This window comes from Morus notabilis, unplaced genomic scaffold, assembly GCF_000414095.1.
Source record: "Morus notabilis unplaced genomic scaffold, ASM41409v2 Scaffold785, whole genome shotgun sequence".
Classification (NCBI taxonomy): Eukaryota; Viridiplantae; Streptophyta; class Magnoliopsida; order Rosales; family Moraceae; genus Morus; species Morus notabilis.
The window spans coordinates 30998-50870 of NW_010356821.1; the positions used below are offsets into that span (position 1 = coordinate 30998).

The window sequence follows — 19873 nt, forward strand, 5'->3', positions numbered from 1 at the left end:
TTTTTATGAGTGCTTTTAACTGTAACAAAACTTAAATTGATAAAGTGAACAAGTCTAAAAGCTTTTTTTTTTTTTTTTGTAAAATATCAAATATCAAATTAAGGGAAAGGCATCGTTAAAATAGTGTGACACGTGGAGGAAGCTACAAACTTTTTTAAGGGGACATCAATTATATTAAACTTTCAAATTACACTATAGTGGAGATTTTAACACCTGTCTCTAATAATAAGGACTGATATTCAAATCCCTCACTCCCAATTTAAACGAACAAAAAAGAATAATTAAAGTGTTCTTAGATTCATTCCCTGATGGGATATCCGACATTGGCTAGAGTTAATGACAGAAATTTATGCAAAGAGCATGAAAATTGCTTACTTGAGCAGCAAACTTATGGTGATAAAGGTAATCTTCATGTAATAATTTGTCAATCTTCTTGGTATTTTCAGCTATATGTGACAATAAATATGTACCACTTGTTCATACATGCCAATATCAACTTTGAAACATACCCCCACCCCAACCACAAAAAAAAAAAAAAAAAAAAAAAAAAAAACCTTCAAATTATGAGCTATCTTATCAAGTGAACCTCCGTGGCTATATAATTAAGTACTGGACCCAAACCTAGGACTCATATAAGGCTTGGAATGATTGATTGATATATATATATATATATATAGCTATATACATGCCAATTTTCAAGATTATTAGTAGTCTTTTATGGTGTCTTTCACGGTATTTAAAATTTAGAAATTTCAACATAAAATATAGAAGTTATCATATTTTTTTTTTAGGAATTAACAAGTCTGTCATAACTTATATAATTTCAATGTTTGAAGTTCAGAAATTTCGACATAAAATATAGAAGTTATTAAAATTTCTGATATGATGTCGGGAACCGAAAAGTTCCCTTATTAGTATCATTTTGTCCCTTTTCTTTTTGTAAAAAAATAAAAAATAAAAAAAAATAAAAAAATTTCAAGATCTACTACTAAAATAAAAAAAAAAGACCTAGTTTTACTCAAGAATGATCGGTTTCAATCCTACCACCACAAACTTAACGCCATACAATCTATATATATATTTTTTTTTTTTTTCTAGTGAATCACTGACCACAGACGGTTTGTCTAAGATCAAGGTGCCAATTAGGCCAAGGCCCAATCCAACCAAGCCCAATTAGTCTTTTCCTTTTTATTTATTATTTATTTTTATTTTTTACAAATTCCTCGTATAAAATTTCGAGCTGGTCCAGGCCGATATGCTTTCAGACAGGGCCGGGCCAACCTTCCTTCAACTCAACTGAAGAGGGAATATTGATGACCTTTGGAAAGGGATAATCATGTCTCGTTTAAACTAAGGAAAATGAGACAAATATTCTTTAAAATGGATGAGTATAAATTTTACTTTTAATTAATAACATTTTTAATTAAATAATTATATTAATTAAATGTGAGGAGTAAAAGTCTAAATTTATACACTCTAAAAATAAATTTAATAATTTTTTCTTCAACTAATATAACTACTGGTTGTAATTTTCTCTACTGCTGCGAAAAAAAAAATGAATAGTGGCATTTTTTCTTTTGAAAATAGTCGTATAGCTCATAGACCACAGAAAATACTGGCAGCACGTCTATAGTTCTTTTGTGAAGTATTTTGAGAAACAAATCACTTTTAACTTTCAAAACATTTCTTTTGGTGGGATTTTTACGGTAGTGTGAAAAAAGTCTTTTGGTAGGGTTTTTCTACTGATAAGACCAGTTTCTAACCATTAAATCTTATTAAAATCACATCATATTAAAAAAAACATATGCAAAATAATAATTTCTAATACAAATCTAATAGCTGAAAATATAATTTTTTTCGATAGTTTATTTTTCCGGCACCGACCAGAGAAATCAATAATATCTTTAGGTAGTTTATTTTTCTAGTGCCTACTAGAGAAAGTCCCGTAAAAAAAAAAAAATATCACTACTACTAAGATTTTATTTTGAACCGTCGAATCTGTATGAGGCAATTTTATATGCTTTTTTTTTAATGTGCTTTTCAGTCATTATGAAGTTCCTTTTGCAGGCAAAGCTAATAGCATTAACGCAAACAAGGGCGAGCACTGTGAAGCATAGCTAGAAATCATCTATGTTCCCAAAATTTTTGGACAACTAATGAAGGAAACAAATGGAAAGAAATACCTAGTTTCTAAATGTAAGCCTCTTTCGTTAATCTCTATGTTAATCCTTCTTCGAGTCTTGTTGAGGAATAGGCCGTCTCTGAGCAAGTAACCGCTTGGTGCTCTCGAGAACGCCGAAGAAGATCGAACCGCCAATGCCAATCCACAGCACTCTTGGCCCAATTCCCTGCAGAAAATTGTTAACACAAGAAGGTATAACATCTCAAGCTTAGCGCCGTGGTTTTGTTCGCGTCCGTGACATTTGCAAGATCTCTTAAGGATCCAACATAAATTACTTATCCTTTTCAGATTTTACGGTCACGTGAATCTCTATGCACTTTTACATATCATGACACAACAATATGGTTTGCAAAACACCTACTTTGATACTAACACGCTATTTTTGGCATATCGAAACCATTTATCGACTATGGGCCTCGCATAATTTAAAATTTAGAAAAGGAAAGCAAGGGAGCTCGCGTATACCTTCAAAAGAGCAGGTGGTCCTTCTTCCCTCACGATAGTTTGAACACAATCAAAGATTCCTTTGTACTGGTTCGCAGATCCCTTAAAATGAACAAACAACCATATAGTGACTTTTTTTTTTTCAGTAAAACAACCATATCATGACTTGATACCTGACAAATGTTACTTGTTTGCATGCAGAAAAAGTTATGTCTAGTTAGTTGTATATCTAGAAATAAATAAAAACTTCCGAGTTGCTAGGGGAAAATGGCAGGAAACAGATTGGCTTACCTGAACCATCAGCCTAGTTTTAATCACATCAAGGGGAGTGGTTATAGCTCCAGTTAGTGCACCTGTGAAAGTTCGATATCCAACAGGTGAAAACTCTCATAGAAACACTAAAACAATAAGAATGAGATAAACGGTTATATACGCATTAGCAGCCCCCCCCAAAAAAGACTGTAGAGAATGATTTACGTAATTCATGTTCAACTTTTTCTGTGTACTCCCATCTCTTTACTCTGTCATAACCAGACTCACAGTATCGTTATAAAAACACAATACTGCGAAAACTAAGGAACATCAAAATAGAAAAGACACAGATGCAGCAAGTAACTAAAGCTAGCTTCTTCTGTCGATTGTTTAAAGTCATCTTACCAGCAAAAGCACCAATTATAGCATTCTCAGGATCATTCAGGTCTCTCTTTGCCTGGCAATAGTTAAAACAGGTCGAATTCATTGATAGTGAAATACGGAGCAACAAAATATGCAGATACAAATTAAACGCGTATAGAAACAGTAATAAGTTACAGCTGGAGGGTTTTATGCCAGTCAATCACATAAGAATGTTTTTTTTGGTTCAGTACTCCAATATCATTATTTAAATAAGTATGGGTGTCTTCAATACTACACTGGCATACATCTTTTACGTTTCCGTACAAAGAAATTTTTAAATATTCAAACAATTTATACTACAAAACCTATTGGTCGTTAGTTTTTTTGTATTGACATAGCACGTTGGAAAGAATGGAAAATGCTGTCAAAGATATAAGCTTCACCAAGATGTCCATCATACACCACTAAACACCTATAAGCATCATATGATGCATGATGAGGAGCTTACCGCCACTTTATAACGAAGCCGAAGCTGCTCGTATATGCAAAATTGAATTGCATCAAATGGCAAATCTCTCAGTAAAAAGGATCCATATCCCTACAATCCCAGAAAGGTAGGAACATTTACAAACATAACATGAGTTTCAAAACGCAACGAAAGTGTGCAAACAGCATAAACTTGAAATTTCCCACCTATGCATATATACATACATATGTGTGTGCGCGCGCGTGTAGGAAAATAACAATTAAAAAAGAAGAGGTACAAAGATCGTTAATTCTGTCTAAACAAGGGAACTTGGACTGTCATAAAGGTTGGGGAAGGGAACGACGTACTGCATAGAGTCCTTTAAAACCCTCCCTTGAAGCAATGAGGCGGACAGCATCAGGGGCTGAAGAAAATTGCCCAGTTTGCATCCTTTGCTTAACGACCTGAGTTATGTCGAAGGGAGAGTTGGTCAAGAAAACAATTTCTTAGTTTCTTTCCTACAACATGGAAATGCAAAACAAGATTAGATACCTCTGTTGGAACACGAATAAGAGAAGCAGCTAAGCCACCTACAGCACCTGCAGTCTGCATTATACTAACAATCAAGTAAGCTTTTCGTTCAAGATTACAACCTAGACCTTACACCTCAAGGACTACTTAACGGGTACCAAAAATTGGTACTTGGACTCTTTCACAGGGTGCTCATTTGGGGCACAACGTACTCCCTCTTCTTTTTGTTTCTCCTCCATTACTAACAAGTAGGAGTGTACTAACATGTATCAGTGCAGGTGTTATTTGATAATTTAACTGAATAATTTAGGGATTTGGTTTTGATGCATTTTCTATTATTTTTATTGTCTTGCCTATTTTTTTTTAATGAATTTTCCCTGTAAGCAAATGCACAAGAATATTTTCTTAATTAATTGCCTCTTTAAATTATTTCTATTTTGTTGGTTTTAAACTGAGTAGTCGGTTTCCTACTGGGCTTCTGCTCACCCCTCTTCCCTTTTAGGTGGTGTTCAGTGCGAGCTAGACCGTTAGAGTAGCTAGATAATCCAAAAGCTTTGCAACCGTTCCTACTCTTAAGAAAGGCCATAGAATATCTATCATATAAATTGGCTATCTGATTATGTATTAATATTAGATTTCAGATTGAGAACCTTAGGGGTTGTTCTTTTGGAGTGTAGTTTTTGAGTTGAATTTTAGTTATAACTTGAGTTTAAAGTTGTAACTTGAATAAAGTTGAAACTTACAAGAACGTGAACTTGAATAAAGTTGTAACTTGAGTTTAAACTTTTTCTGAGTTTTGTTGTAAAAGAACAACCCCTTATATCTGTAATGAAATATGCTAAATGTGGTGATGTAAATGAGTGATGCAAGATGGACACTCTTTTCTATTTTCCCGTAATGTAAGATTTATGTTGACAAGTGGACACATGGTATAAGATGAATTGAAAAATCTAAGATTCTGTTTCGAATTATTATATTTGCATAAGGAACCACATTCCAGAAAAACTTAACAGATTTACTACTGACATCGGTTTTGGGACACATGGTAAAGGGCATAGGTTTCAAAACTCGAAATTGTGCCACCTGTTAAACTAGATTAATTTGCTTATGAAATATCATACATGTTCATTTCGCTAACCCTTTTAGCATGTTCAATACAGATTGTTAGAATGCCTCCTGGAAGGGCAAGAAGGAGGAATCCTCCACCTGACGATGATGCTAATGATGCCCCTCCCCCTCCACCACCCAAAAATGTACCAAACCCATTGATGGCTATGTTTGAGGCATTTAGAGGAATGCCTGGGTTCGGTGATATTACTCCAGAAGCTAGGAGGGCTACTAGCTTTCGGTTGACAGTTGGTTGAATGAGATGAAGAGGAAATTTCAAACTAATGGGGTTCCTATGGAATTTTGAGCCACTTTTACTAGTAACTATCTTTATGGTGCAGCTGAGCATTGGTGGACAGTCACTGAACAAACCCATGATGTAGAGAACATGACATTGGAGGAATTTGAAAATCTTTTTCGACAGAAATATGTAAATGCGCAACAGGGTTGAGATGATGAGACAACTCACTTAATTGAGTCAGGGGAGCATTATAGCATATGAATATTACTGACAATTTGTTGGACTAGCGCAGTATGCTTATGAGCCTCTGCAGCTGATCCTATCCTTAGAATTGTCCAATTCAAGAACGGCTTGAGACCTGACATCAAAGAGAACGTTGCAACGGTTCGGAACATTTCTTTAGTGGATGTAGTGGCTGTTGCTCAGAGTGCGGAGACAATTGTTATGGAGAATCAAGCTTGGAGGAACAGACAAAGGGGTGGGGGAAATGATAGAAAGATGACGAGAAGGAACATGACATGTTTGCCATTGATTTTGGTTCCTTCTCGTCATCTTTCTATCATTTCCCCCACCCTTTTGTCTGTTCCTCCTAGTTTGATTCGGCATAACAACAGTCTCCGCACTTTAAGGAGCAGCCACTACATCCACTAAAGAACTGTTTCGAACTGTTGCAACGTTCTCTTTGATGTCAGGTCTCAAACCGTTCTTGAATTGGACAATTATAAGGATAGAATCAGTTGCAGGCTCATAAACATATTGCGCTAGTCCAGCAAATAGTCAATAATATTCATCTATTGTCATGCTCCCCTGACTCAATTAAGTGAGTTGTCTCATCATCTCAACCCTATGTTGCTCATTTACATAATTCTGTCGAAAAAGATTTTCAAATTCCTCCAATGTCATGTTCTCTACATCATGGGTTTGTTCAATGACTGTCCACTGATGCTCAGCTGCACCATAAAGGTAGTTACTAGCAAAAGTGACTCGAAATTCGATAGGAACCTCATTAGTTCGAAATTTCCTCTTCATTTCATTCAACCAACTGTCAGCCGCTTGCGGGCCGAAAGCCAACAACCCTCCTAGCTTCTGGAGTAATATCACTGAACTTAGGCATTCCTCTAAATGCCTCAAACATACCATCAATGGGTTCGGTACATTTTCGGCTGGTGGAGGGGGAGGGGCATCATTAGCATTATCTTCAGGTGGAAGATTCCTCCTTCTTGCCCTTCTAGGAAGCATTCTAACAATCTGTATTGAACATGCTAAAAGGGTTAGCGAAATGAGCATGTATGATATTTCATAAGCAAATTAATCTAGTTTAACGGGTGGCACAATTTTGATTTTTGAAACCTATGCTCTGATACCCTTTAATTTGTCACGACTCAAAACCGGGGTTAGTGGTAAATCTGTTAAGTTTTTCTGGAATGTGTTCCTTATGCAAATATAATAATTCGTATAGAATCTTAGATTTTTCAGTTCATCTAATACCCACAGTAATGTGTCAACCTGTCAACATAGATCTTACATTACGGGAGAACAGAAAAGAGTGTCCATCTTGCATCACTCATTTACATCACCACATTTAGCATATTTCATTACAGACATAAGGTTCTTAATCTGAAATCTAATATTAATACATAATCAAATAGCCAATTTATATGATAGATATTATATAGCCTCTCTTAAGAGTATTACCAAGGAACGGTTGCAAAGCTTCTGGATTATCTAGCTACTCTGACGGTAGCTAGATAATCTTATAAATATATTGTTCAAATACCTCTCTCTCTCTCTCTCTGAAGATTATACCCCTATACTATGGGCAGATCAGTTAGCCCCATTCACTTTTGACGAAGGGCACTCAATGAACTATCACGCACTCTTTAATTACAACGCATATAATTGTTTAGTGTACTTTATCCTCTCGGTCTCTCTCATATACTATGTTCAGCTCCATAGAGTGCATGTCAAGCTCTTTTCTTTCACCCTACCGTACACATAATTTTGTTGTTCTTTTGTTCCCCCAACCCTGCCTCCCCCTTTCTTAAGAAACACATTTGTTTTATTTTCATTAAAGCACTAAGGTAGATGCCTTCAATTCGCAAAGTTTATCATCATTGTCCAATTTGTTCCCAAACATTATTTGATAGTTGGGTGATATAAAAAAAAGGGAATAATTGTGAGTAAACACAATATAAAATTACACTCTGTGGAAAGATACGGTTATCCTAGTAAAACCGTGTAGGATTGTGTAAAATATAATCCCTGATTTCTATGGATTAGTTAGCTGTATATATTTTCTGATTTGATATGATTAGGATTTGTCTCCTGATTGATAGGGTAGTTTCCTATTTTACTAGTTTAACTTTATGGGAGCTGATAACTCTATGAAAATAGAGTTAATTGAGCATTTCCTAGACTTAAATTATTACCTAGAGGGTAATTATTATTAGTATTCTCTTCTATTTTTTGTCTTGTTAGTAGTTTTTAGTTAATTGTGTTTAATAAATTCTCTCTCATGATTGGCGTTAAAAATAACTAATTTGGGTGCAATTTGTGGATAATCTCAGCTTAAAGAAAGGTGGTCGTTTGGGAGGTTTAAGCAACATCTCGTATGTTGGAGTGTAGAAAAAACCTGATCAGCATTGCTCTGCGTTGCTGCAGCAACACGAGCTGGGCTAGACTTGTGCTTTGCTGACAGCTGGGATTTAGCTGGTGAATGGGCTGTCTTATGTCCGTGAAGGGTGATGATTGAGCACTAATTGGAGGCCTTCCCAGATGCTGCCACGTGGAATTAGGGTACAATAAGTACCTGCAGCTGAGAAGAGAGGAGGTGTCCTTGATCATATTTTGCAACGAAGAGGCGGCTATACTTGGAAAAGGAACCCATCTCCATTTTCTGATCAAGTACCAGCACCAGTACTGGAAAGAAGAGGAAGGAAACGTCACGGAGTATTGAACATGAAGGAAGATCCATTGTTGATGCAGGAAGTGCTTAGAAGAAGCCTTGGAAAAGGGGGATTCTAATTCTCTTCTTGTTACCTTAGTTCTTTCTTAACCTCAGTAACTCTGTTTAACCTTGTTGATGAACATTTTATGTTTTCTCTTTAGATCTGAATTTGAATCCATGAATAACTTTATGAGATTATGATTTGTTGGCTGAGATTGTTGAGTTGTTGAATATTGATATGTTAGTTGATGTTGAATGGATCTGAGTATTATTTTCTTGTTTATTCAAGTGAGCTTAATTTTGTGACTTATTGTGATTGGGAAATCATAAGAGCGGAGCATAGCTTTGATTAAATCTGAAAAGATTTCGTTAAGTGGACATAGCTTGAATAGTGCAAGTTCTTAGATCTTGTTTTTAGATTTTTGATTTACATGATATAGGAATATATTGTGTCTTGCATAACCATCTGATTTAGAGCTTCATTCTCTGATTTTAGAGTCTAAATTTGCTAAGGGATTTGTGGGATTTAGTTTTAAGATCGGTAGACAGATTGGAAAATCCCTGCTTTAATAAATATGGTTAACAAGGAAGTTTTCATTGCCGTCCGTTGCTGCAGCAACGCGCAGCTTGATAAGAGACGGTTTAGCAATTGTGAGCCACGAACAGTGACATTGGCCAATTTATTTGCACATTTTGTTGTTAATTAGAATTATCTTTGTTTGTTTATTTTCTTATATCCAGTTTATTCTTAGTTTTTAACATCTTAAAATCAACTTTATTTTTCTTCCAAAAACTTGAATAGAATTAATTTAGCAATTTGATTTCAAAAACCTTCAATCCTTGTGGGACAATACTTGATCATTCATCATTTTACTACTTGTTGATTCGTACACTTGCGAGATTCTAGATTCACAAATTTAGGCAACAAGTTTTTGATCCGATAATGCAAATGACTTTTTTAATCAGTTTCTCTCCACTTTCTTTCAAAAACAGGGAATCATCCATGAATCCTCTTGTGTTAGCACACCCCAACAAAACAAGGTGGCCGAATGAAAGAACGGTCATCTTCTTGCTATCACTAGAGCATCTTTATTCCATAAAAATGTCCCAAAACAATATTGGGGAGAAGCCGTTTTAACTGCTGCCCATCTTATCAATCGACTGCCTACAAAAGTTCTTGATTTCAAAAGTCCTATGGAATCTCTCACTAAATTTTTCCCGAATTTCAGCGCTTCAAACAATCTCACTCCTATAATATTTGGAAGTGTCTCATTTGTTCATGTTCATTCCCAAAACAGAGGAAAACTCGATCCACGTGCTATCAAGTGTATTTTTATTGGTTATTCCTCCACACAAAAGGGGTACAAATGTTTCCATCAGCCTACAAGAAAATTCCTCCTGTCCGCCGATGTCACTTTTGGCGAAACAGAGTCATATTTCTCTAATTCCTATCTTCAGGGGGAGAAGTTAAGTGAAGATAGGGAAAAAGATTTGTTTCTCCTTAGTCGTCCTTGTCAACCCGAGTCTTCTGAGCCCGAGTCTTCTACACCCAACATCAAACTACCTACAAATGGTCAACCCAAGTCTTCTACACCTAATGTTGAGCCTTCAAATGTTGAATCTGCATCTGCTCAATATCTGTCCAAACCTGGTACACCTAAGTCAAATGGAATGATAAAAGGAAAGGAAAATCAAGAATCCATTCGGCCATTACAGATTTATTCAAGGAGGCGAGCACCAATCTCTCAACCTACGCATGTTCAGTCACCTGTTCGAGCTATTGTTCAAACATCTGAGGTAAATCCCACTCCTACTGAGACCATTACTCGACCAGCCAATCCTACCGAATCCACCAATGAAATAGCTGAGCCAAATGATTATGACCTGCCGATTTCTCTTAGAAAAGGAACCAGAACTTGCACAAAACATCCGTTATACCTGTTCCTATCCAATGAGAACTTGTCCCAGAGTTATAGAGCGTTCCTTAGTATAGTCACGGACAATGATGAAGAAGGAATACAAAGTTTATAAAGGTGCTTGGAGAGAGAATTTGACATCAAAGAGCTTGGGAAGCTAAAATACTTCCTAGGTATTGAAGTGACACACTCAAAGAAGGGAATCTTCATATCGTAGCAAAAATATGTGTTGGACTTGTTAAAGGAAGCTGGGACGTAAACCAGTTGATACACCGATCGAGTTCAACCACAGGTTATGTGATGCTCCAGAGGACACGGCAGTGGACAAAAATTCCTATCAAAGGCTTGTAGGAAGACTGATTTACTTGGCCCACACAAGACCAGATATTGCTTTTGCAGTGAGTGTTGTTAGTCAATTTATGCACAATCCGAAGGAGATGCACCTCAATGCTGTGTATAGAATTCTACAGTACTTGAAAGGCACTCCTGGAAGAGGGATTTTATTCAAGAAAGGACGAAGTATGACACTAGAAGCTTACACTGACGCGGATTATATAGGCTCTCTAGTTGACAGAAAATCAACATCAGGATATTGCACCTTCCTAGAGGGTAATCTTGTGACTTGGAGGAGTAAGAAACAGAGTGTGGTGGCAAGATCGAGTGCAGAATCGGAATTCAGGTCAATGGCACTTGGGATATGTGAGTTACTATGGCTTAAAATAATTCTAGATGATGTACGAGTTGAATGGGAAGGTCCGATGAGACTATACTATGATAATAAGTTAGCTATAAGTATTGCCCACAATCCAGTGCAACATGATCGAACGAAGCACATTGAGGTGGACAGACACTTTATAAAGGAGAAACTCGATAGTGGTCTAATTTGTACTCCGTTCATCTCAACCAAAGACCAACTAGCAGATGTACTTACAAAGGGACTCCCAAGCACGGCTTTTCAAAATATTGTCAGCAAGTTTGGAATAGAAGATATCTATTCATCAGCTTGAGGGGGAGTGTAGAAAGATAAGGTTATCCTAGTAAAACCGTGTAGGATAGTGTAAAATATAATCCCTGATTTCTAGGGATTAGTTAGCTGTATATATTTTCTGATTTGATATGATTAGGATTTGTCTCCTGATTGATAGGGTAGTTTCCTATTTTACTGGTTTAACTTTATGGCAACCCTGTACTATATATAACCGATGTGACTCTGATTATTTCAATAATATAGAAACAATTCTACAGTTACAATTTGTGACTCTTTTTTTTTTTTTTGCCATGCATGCGGAAATTTCTTAGAGCACCAGGTTTTGCTGAGAATAACTCATACGGCTACAGATTATTTTGAAGTTATCTTCCAACATAAGAAACCTATCATTTCGTTAGGTATCACTAAACTTTTCTGCAGCATATCAATAATGCACAGTGCTATAGTCAAGGAATGAGCATAATTCTCTTACCAAGTGAGCTACAGCAGTAAGATTTTCAGGAAACATTCTCAATAGTTTCTGCTTTGTAGGTTCATATACGCCTACAAAAACTGCAGAGGCCCTGTATATGGAAATTAAATCTTCTTATATACAAAACAAATTTTTTACAAAGAGAAAAGGAATACAAAAATACATATCAGTAATCGTTATCAAACAACTGGGATAGAATGGACAAAAACACATACAATGTTTAGGCGTCGTGTCTAAGTGCATAAATTCAAAGGAGGTACTTACGGTAGGACACCAGCAAGGTTACCGGCCAATCCAGAATAAAGGCCCTTCAAAACTATTTTCCCTCCACCATGAGCAGCCTGTAACACATATAATTACATAAATCATTGTCATTCGTATCAGAAATCTGTGGAGACAGAGAATAGTTTTTTTAAAAAAATTGAAAAGCTAAAGTACTGGATATGCCACTTTGGGATTCCTATGAGAATAGTTCACATGCAGATGAGGAAAATTAGGAAAGAACAAAAAGCTTGCAGGGCCATGGAAGAAGGGGATCGAGAACGGTAGTTATGAGAAGACTAGACGGTGAAGTATTCAGTTCTAATCTTAAAAAAATGGAATGGGAAGTGAATAGTGTATAATTCTTTACAAACAAAATGACATGACAAAGGAGGAAGGGGGATACAAGTTGTCTTGCAAAAAAGACGCGGATAAAGTCAAAAAGAAGATGTGCAGACAAAAAAACACAGAATTTGACGTTAGGAGGTCAGTTACCACATACAAACTGAGCCTACTTTTGAAACTTGGTTACAATAAAATTCATATTTAACCTGCCTGCAGCCGTGTTTTTATAGTATCAATGGGGTATAAAGCTGTTTCAACGACAACACCAGCGGTACCTCCTGCTATCATCCCCTCTGCAAAAATCCACCAGACAAGTCAAGAACGAGCAGATCAATATGATAAGACGTACTAAAAGAAAATAGGCAGCATGAAAAACAGAAGTCATGCTTCCCCATCCTCTCTATCAAATAAGTCAAAAAGGAAGAGGCCTTTCAAAAGATTCCGCTCATGGAAGAGCCGTAAAAATCAAACCAAGATCCTTCCCTTTGATTGCCCCTCAATGATTTTTCATCAATGAAAAAAGTGAAAAAAAAAAGGGAAAATAGATATTTCTTCTATTGCTTTCTCTTTTTTCTCTCTTTTTTTTTTTTTTTTTTTTTTGCAAGAAATATGAATTTGCTATACATCCATGTTTTTTTCTATGTCGATCACCTTTTACAATTTTGAGTGGGTTTAATTAAAAAGTCGTTTCGTCCATGTAGCAGTGGCACTATTTCCTAAATCGACTTCACATAACTTAAGAAAGCAGTCACTAGAGCTCAAGCAGACAAGTAAATTAAATGACTTGTGCAGTTGCTGGTATTTACAAACTCAATTATTTTTTCTAAGACTAGCTAAGCTTTCCAATCACCAAAAAATATCTTCCTTAACTCTGCAGTTTCAATGAAGCAGGATACCAGAAAAATACTGCAATTTGAATCTGCAGGGGGGTTGGGGTAGTTAATATAGCTTGATTAGAACTAATTTGCCTTATTCTTTTTGGCAAAATAAACATGAATGTGCAACTTATTCTTTTTGGCATAAAAACATGAATGTGCATTCATTGACATTGATCAATAATCCTCCATTGAACCAAGAAATTGAATTGACAAAGAATATTGTCTTTTAATATATCATTTTCCAGGTTTACAGAAATTCTACCACTTTATACATATTGGTCCCGTTCACTTCACGGATTCGAGTTTTCAATTCGAGTTGAGATGTGACATTTTTTGAGAGCTTTTCACTGTAGCATAAAAAATTGATGCGACATTTTCTGAGAGCTTTTTACTGTAGAAATCTAAAACTGAAAACTCGAATCGGCGAAATGAACGAGGCCATTGTAACTAGACAATATAAAATCAATCCCGTCATACACTCTCATAATCACATCACCTTAAAGAACTGTAGTTTAAATTAACGCTTAATGAAGATTTTGAGCACCAAGTTATATTCTGCATGGGATGTTCAGCAAGAAAATTTTGACCTACCAAATAAAGTACGGAAAAAGTCAAAGGGCTTTTCTGCTTCCGTGCTGATAGCCGCAAAGGGCTTCTTTGTTTCAAATGACAAGTTTTGTGCTTTCTTGGGTCCTGCATCTGCAAAACCACATCAACAGTAAAAATGACCAGTTTGTTCGTATGATTGGTTTTTTTTTTTTTTTTTTTGTTCATTCTTATGAAACACGTGCTAAACTGCAAAGCAAAAAATGTTGCTCTTGATGACTTGAACCGAATTGAGGAAAATGTTTTCTACCATGCCATGTGAATTTTGTGAGAGAACAGGAAAACTGATTGTTGCAAATGTTTTGGGAAGAAATTTTCTCACGGAAGTTACAGCCTATTGTTCTATCTTTGACACGTCAAAGAGCTTCATCAATGATGGGGCGCAACAAAGTTAGAAAGATAAAATTTCTTAAGTCGGCCTACAGCTCAATACAGGTAATACTACGATGTGTTCCTTAAAGGGGTTATCTAGCATGCACCATTGATCTTAGAATGGGAACAATGCCAGCCATAAAGTTTAAACCAATATTTGGTACCCCCCAAATGCACAAAGAGGTTTAGGCCAACTTTACAACTCAAATTTTTGGTCCAGTGTTTTTTCTCTCACAAAAACTCAAATTCAACTTTGTCCTGTAACGAATTCACCTTTTAACTCAAGTTCTTCACTCGAACAAGGAAAACAAATGGGGCCTTGAAGTCAAAGGCCAAAACATAAGAATGCAAAATTATCCTGTGATGTCTGAGTCAAGTTGCTCATATGAACTGGCCAATACTAATATTCAAACTTATCCAATTAAGCTTCAAGAAAGAACAATGGAAAAAATATATTCTAAAAAAAATAAAAAATAATAATAATAACTACAAAATGGTTTCATGTTAGAGGATTTCTACATTTTTCTCCACTCCCCAAAAGAGAATACTTGACTAAGCATTATTTTAAGTCAAATAGTGATAATGCTACCATATGTCACACCATATAAAAAATCCAAACGCAAATATATACATACATACGTATATATATATATATATATATAATTAAAAGGGTCAGAAATTGAAGAAATGGGGTTACCGGTATATGCCACGGCAGAGCTTTTCCCGTCGACGGCGAGCGTCAAAGGACCCATTGAGGTCCACTACCTATTCAACCCAAAAAAAGCATTTAATTTTTTAGTATTATTACATATGAAAGAGAAAAAAAAAATCAAACTTCATTCCAAGAAACAACTAAAACAATGAATTGGGAGAACAAATAGCAAGAACAAGATACATGAAAAAGATTGTTTTTTCTTTTATGAATTCAATAATTGCCCGACGTGAGATTGCGAAAAATGTCTAAGAGAGAGAGAGAGAGAGAGAGAGAGAGAAGCAGAGTACCAGAATGCAGAGGCCTCAGCCCTCAGTTTGCTGTTAATGGGCAAATGGGTAAGATGAAGTGAACTGTGAACCTCTCCTCTCAGTAATAACGGAAAAGAAGGCTGTAAAACTCCCCCTCTATTTTTCCTAAATTACGGAGACAGCTACTTTATAGAAGTGTTTTACATTTAGACCCGGAGAAATTAAAAAGTTATAGAATTTCCTCTCTAATTTTTAGTGACGAAAATACCCGTATGTCCAAAACGAAGATCAGCAGTATTTTTTATTGGACGTTGCCGTCATAACATATCAAAAATTTAAAAGCACTGGATCCGAAAAATAGTCCGTCCGACCACCGGTGACGGATTTAAGTACAGTTCAGTGGGAGCTACCGTCCCTATTTAAATTTTTTTGAAAAAAATATTATTTTTAAAAATTTTAAAATTTTATACTTAAACCTCTACTGGAAGAATATATATTCTCACTAAAATAAATATATTTTCTTATATGTCCCTATTTATTTAAATTTTTTTGAAAAAAATATTATTTTTAAAAATTTTAAAATTTTATACTTAAACCTCTACTGAAAGAATATATATTCTCACTAAAATAAATATATTTTCTTATATGTCCCTATTAAGATAATTTATTAAAAAAAATTTAGTGTACGCCCTACTGAAGTGAAAGGCGGCGACTGCCATTTTGAGAAATTAATTTTAAAATAATTTACGTTGAACTTTAAACTTTTTAATAGATGATAGTTTAGTTTATGTTATTTTATTCAGCAAAACGATCATTGAACTGTTTAAATATTGCTAATTAAAGATATTGCAAAGATCTATCAAATTTTTCAATGAAGCGGAGATCTATTTTATACTGAAAATACCAAAATGCCATATTAGTGAAATGATTTGAATCAATTTGATGTTCAATCGAATTAGTTCAATTTAAGAATACGATAATTTGTACATTTTATGTTAGAATTTGTAAACTTCAAACATTTGAGTTATGTAAATTACGATAAATTTTGTAAATTTAAAAAAAAAAAAAAAAACGAAAATGTGTGCTACTGTTACAATAAATTTATGGACTGATTGGTGCTGTAAAGACACCATAAAAGGAGAGTTGATTATTGAACTCAACAACGTAGTGGGATAGTTGATTCGGGCTATTGATAATGGTGGCTTGTACACCTTGAATTTTTTGGTAGAAGCTCGGGGTGCATTTTTTTCACAATTTAAGTCACAATTTAAAATTTTATATGTGGGAAAAAATATTATAGTAAAAAAAATTGAATTTTAAATTTTTGTAAGATAGTATTGTCAAGAAATTCGTTTAAAATAGGGCTTTAAAGAGAAATACTAAAATAGCTTTAGTTGCAATTAATCACTCAGAAATTAAGACTAAGCGACAATAGCAAACCTATATTGGGTTTTTGTATTGATAGTGTACGAGTCCTGTTCGGATAGAGCTTGTTCGTATTATTAAGGGATTGTTCTTTTGGAGTATAATTTGAGTGTAGTTTTTGAGTTAAATTTGAGTTATAACTTGAGTTGAAGTTAGAACTTGAATAAAGTTGAGTAAAATTGAATAAAATTAAAATTTAAAAGAACGTTAACTTGAATAAAGTTGAAACTTGAGTTGTCTTTTTTTGAGTTTTTTGGACAAAAGAACATGTCCTTAGATTTTAGCTAGGACTATGAAAATAGGATGTTCATACAAAAAATAAAAATAAAAAAATCAATTATCAAGAAATTTGGTTAAGATCAAGAGTGACAAGTAATTTTAAGGAAATGAGAATGACTATGGTATCAGACTTCATTTTACGTTTTCAATAACATGAGTTATATGTCAGCCGTTACATCAAAACTAGATGGTTTATATTGAGAGCCTGTTTAGTTTGCTGATTCTGAGTTTTTAATTTGAATTGAGATGTGATTTTATGTGAGAGTTTTTTATTGTATCAAAAAAGTTAGATGTAACTATTTATAAGAGCTTTTTATTGTAGTAAAACTCGAATCGGTGAAATAAACGGAGCTTAAAAGTATACACTAAAATTATTGTAGAATAAAATGCACGTATTACTCCCATTTACTCTTAATTTCTCATATATGCAATATCCAATGAAAAAAATGCCTGGAGATTTTGTGTGTTGCGCCATCGTGCCGGAGATGTCTCCTATTTGGGGAAGGGCAGCATAGGAGATTGCGTGGTGGGGAGCAGTGGGTTCGGGGCTTCGTGCCACCGTCCAGCAAGCCATCTCGTGGAGGCACTGGCATGTTGCGACAAAATTGCAGAGATTCAACGATACTTCAAAGTCTATAGATCTACCTCCGTGGCTTGCGACCTCCATCTCGACCAATCACAATCAAATTGTGATTAGTCGCAACCGTTTACGTCGATGGGATGCCACCCAATCGCAAGATCCGGGCTAGCATCCCCCAACGAACCCCTCCACTAGGTGTGATGATCTCTCTGGCAACAGAATTGCGACTTCGTTGCAATACCAATGACCCCAAACTATTGTTCTTCTATAACGACCCTCTTTACATGGCCATTACTTAACTACATAATCTTAAGCTTAATTTAAAATACTCATATATGCGGAAATTTTTTTTAAACAAAATAATAATTTCATAAAACATATTAATAGCAATGCATAAAACATTTCTTAACTTAAATTAAAATCTTCTGAGACGATTTTAAATAAGAAATTGTTATAAAATCGCATTTCAAATACTTTTCAAAACCTTTCTAAACTAAGGCTGTATAATACAATCTCGATCTTCAATAACATACATACAAATATACTTGAATCTCATGAACCGTAATTACATAATTTTATTTAATTTTACTACGGAAGATTTATTCGTGAGCGGTATAAATATTCATCTCCAATATTCATCTGCCGCTCACCATTACCCGTTAAGAGTTACTGATATGTTTCTTACCTACAGCATGAAGATATCTTAATGAGCTTTCACTCAACAAGTAGGAACTATATCTCGTAAAATTATTGAGAATACATATAATAAAATATGCATATTCCAGCTATGCTTAATTATGAACATGTTTTATTAAACTCTTATTATCTTACTAAACGGATGGGCCTGAGTGTTCATACTGGTTGTGCGCGATCATTAGGAAGTCAGGATTCGCGAAGGTCCCCAACAATACTATGATCATACTAATCAGAATGCCTCCCTCATGGAGGATTCCGAATTTGTACTAAAGCTGAATATCTCCCTTGCAAAGAACTTGCTTACCTTTCTTGCGGAAGCTAGAATGACACTCAATTTCGTTCTTATAAGTTTTATTGGACTTATTAATGAGTATGCAGTATGACATGTCACGCTATAACATAATGTCTTGTGAATTTATATGGTTTCCCAACCTTCTCTTTGTCTTTCTCTTTGACAATCTTGGAGTGAGATATCAATCACAAATTCGTCATTATACTCGGGGCATATTTCTTCACAAATTGGCAATTTCTAGCAGTCTCTTTGGACCACAGAGAACCTCGTCTATAAAAGCATCAAAATTCTCATTAGCTTTTGTTGTATGTTTATTTGTTGTTGTCTATTGCAATACTTCAACGTCCATAAAAGGCGATCACATCGAATGAGTGTCGTTGCTAATAATCTTCATATTTTCTTGATCAAAAGAAAAGAACTATAATGAAATCAGTTTGAAAAAATCACTCAGCAGATCAACACTAAAGTTGAAGGAAATGTAGATGAAATAATAGGAATGAGGTATAGACATTATTAAAAGCAACATACCGAAATTTTTTTTCTAAAATCCAAATCACTTAGGGCATGTTATTTTGTCCAAAAAACTTAAAAAAAAGATAACTCGAGTTCAAACTTTATTCAAATTCACGTTCTTTTAAGTTTCAACTGTATTCAACTTTACTCAACTTTATTCAAGTTACAACTTCAACTCAAGTTATAACTCAAATTCAACTAAAAAACTACACTCAAATTACACTCCAAAAGAACAACCCCTTAATAAAGAAACGATTTTCTCAAATAGTGCTACACTAGTATGTGGAGATGGAAATTCAATATTCTTTTATGCAACTTCCAATTCTTATTAAGACAAGGGACAGTCAAATACAAATATCTGTCAATAGTTAATGAAATCCACAAATCAGATGTTAAACTTATTCTACCAAGACATGCATCCAACATATTTGTGATTTTGATTTTCTCCCGTTCATACAAGTTAAAAGTGTCGGTTTTAGTAATGTTTCTAAACACTAATTCTACGTCATGATACAAAATATTGAAGCATACATCTTAATCCTTCATACCCTCACCAAATTAGGAACTTTCACAATGAAAAGACGGAAATACCCCTCAGACCTCACACCAAAACAAACAAACAAAAAAATCCTTAAACCCTTATTTTGTTTATTCTACAAGGGGTAAAACCCTAGAGACAACCTGTGGCTCCTTCAGATCTATCGGCACCGCCGCCGCCGCAAGCCCAACCCACCGCCACGGCCGCCGCCGCCAC

The 19873-nt window shown here is 35.0% G+C and overlaps 1 protein-coding gene across 1 annotated transcript; it reads right to left on the reverse strand.

Annotated features, from left to right (window-relative positions):
- Positions 1 to 1995: 1995 nt before the first annotated feature.
- LOC21388652 (S-adenosylmethionine carrier 1, chloroplastic/mitochondrial) lies at positions 1996 to 15463 on the reverse strand. Its single transcript, XM_024161623.1, has 13 exons — positions 15374 to 15463; positions 15069 to 15136; positions 13985 to 14092; positions 12726 to 12808; positions 12174 to 12250; positions 11910 to 12000; positions 4260 to 4313; positions 4076 to 4171; positions 3750 to 3839; positions 3284 to 3335; positions 2918 to 2979; positions 2648 to 2728; positions 1996 to 2348 (listed from the first exon to the last, which is right to left on the reverse strand). Exons 2-13 carry the CDS (start codon positions 15121 to 15123, stop codon positions 2223 to 2225), a joined length of 975 nt encoding a protein of 324 aa, XP_024017391.1. The 5' UTR covers positions 15124 to 15136; positions 15374 to 15463; the 3' UTR covers positions 1996 to 2222.
- Between the last annotated feature and the right edge of the window lie 4410 nt (positions 15464 to 19873).

What these genes read in the sequence shown, in the direction of transcription:
- LOC21388652 (XM_024161623.1), bottom strand. Translation starts at nt 15,123, where the DNA reads ATGGGTCCTTTGACGCTCGCCGTCGACGGGAAAAGCTCTGCCGTGGCA. An exon ending in TTACTGCTGTAGCTCACTTG is followed by an intron (nt 4,314 to 11,909) that starts GTAAGAGAATTA and finishes AGTATAATGCAG; the next exon opens with ACTGCAGGTGCTGTAGGTGG. An exon ending in GACCACCTGCTCTTTTGAAG is followed by an intron (nt 2,349 to 2,647) that starts GTATACGCGAGC and finishes AATTTTCTGCAG; the next exon opens with GGAATTGGGCCAAGAGTGCT.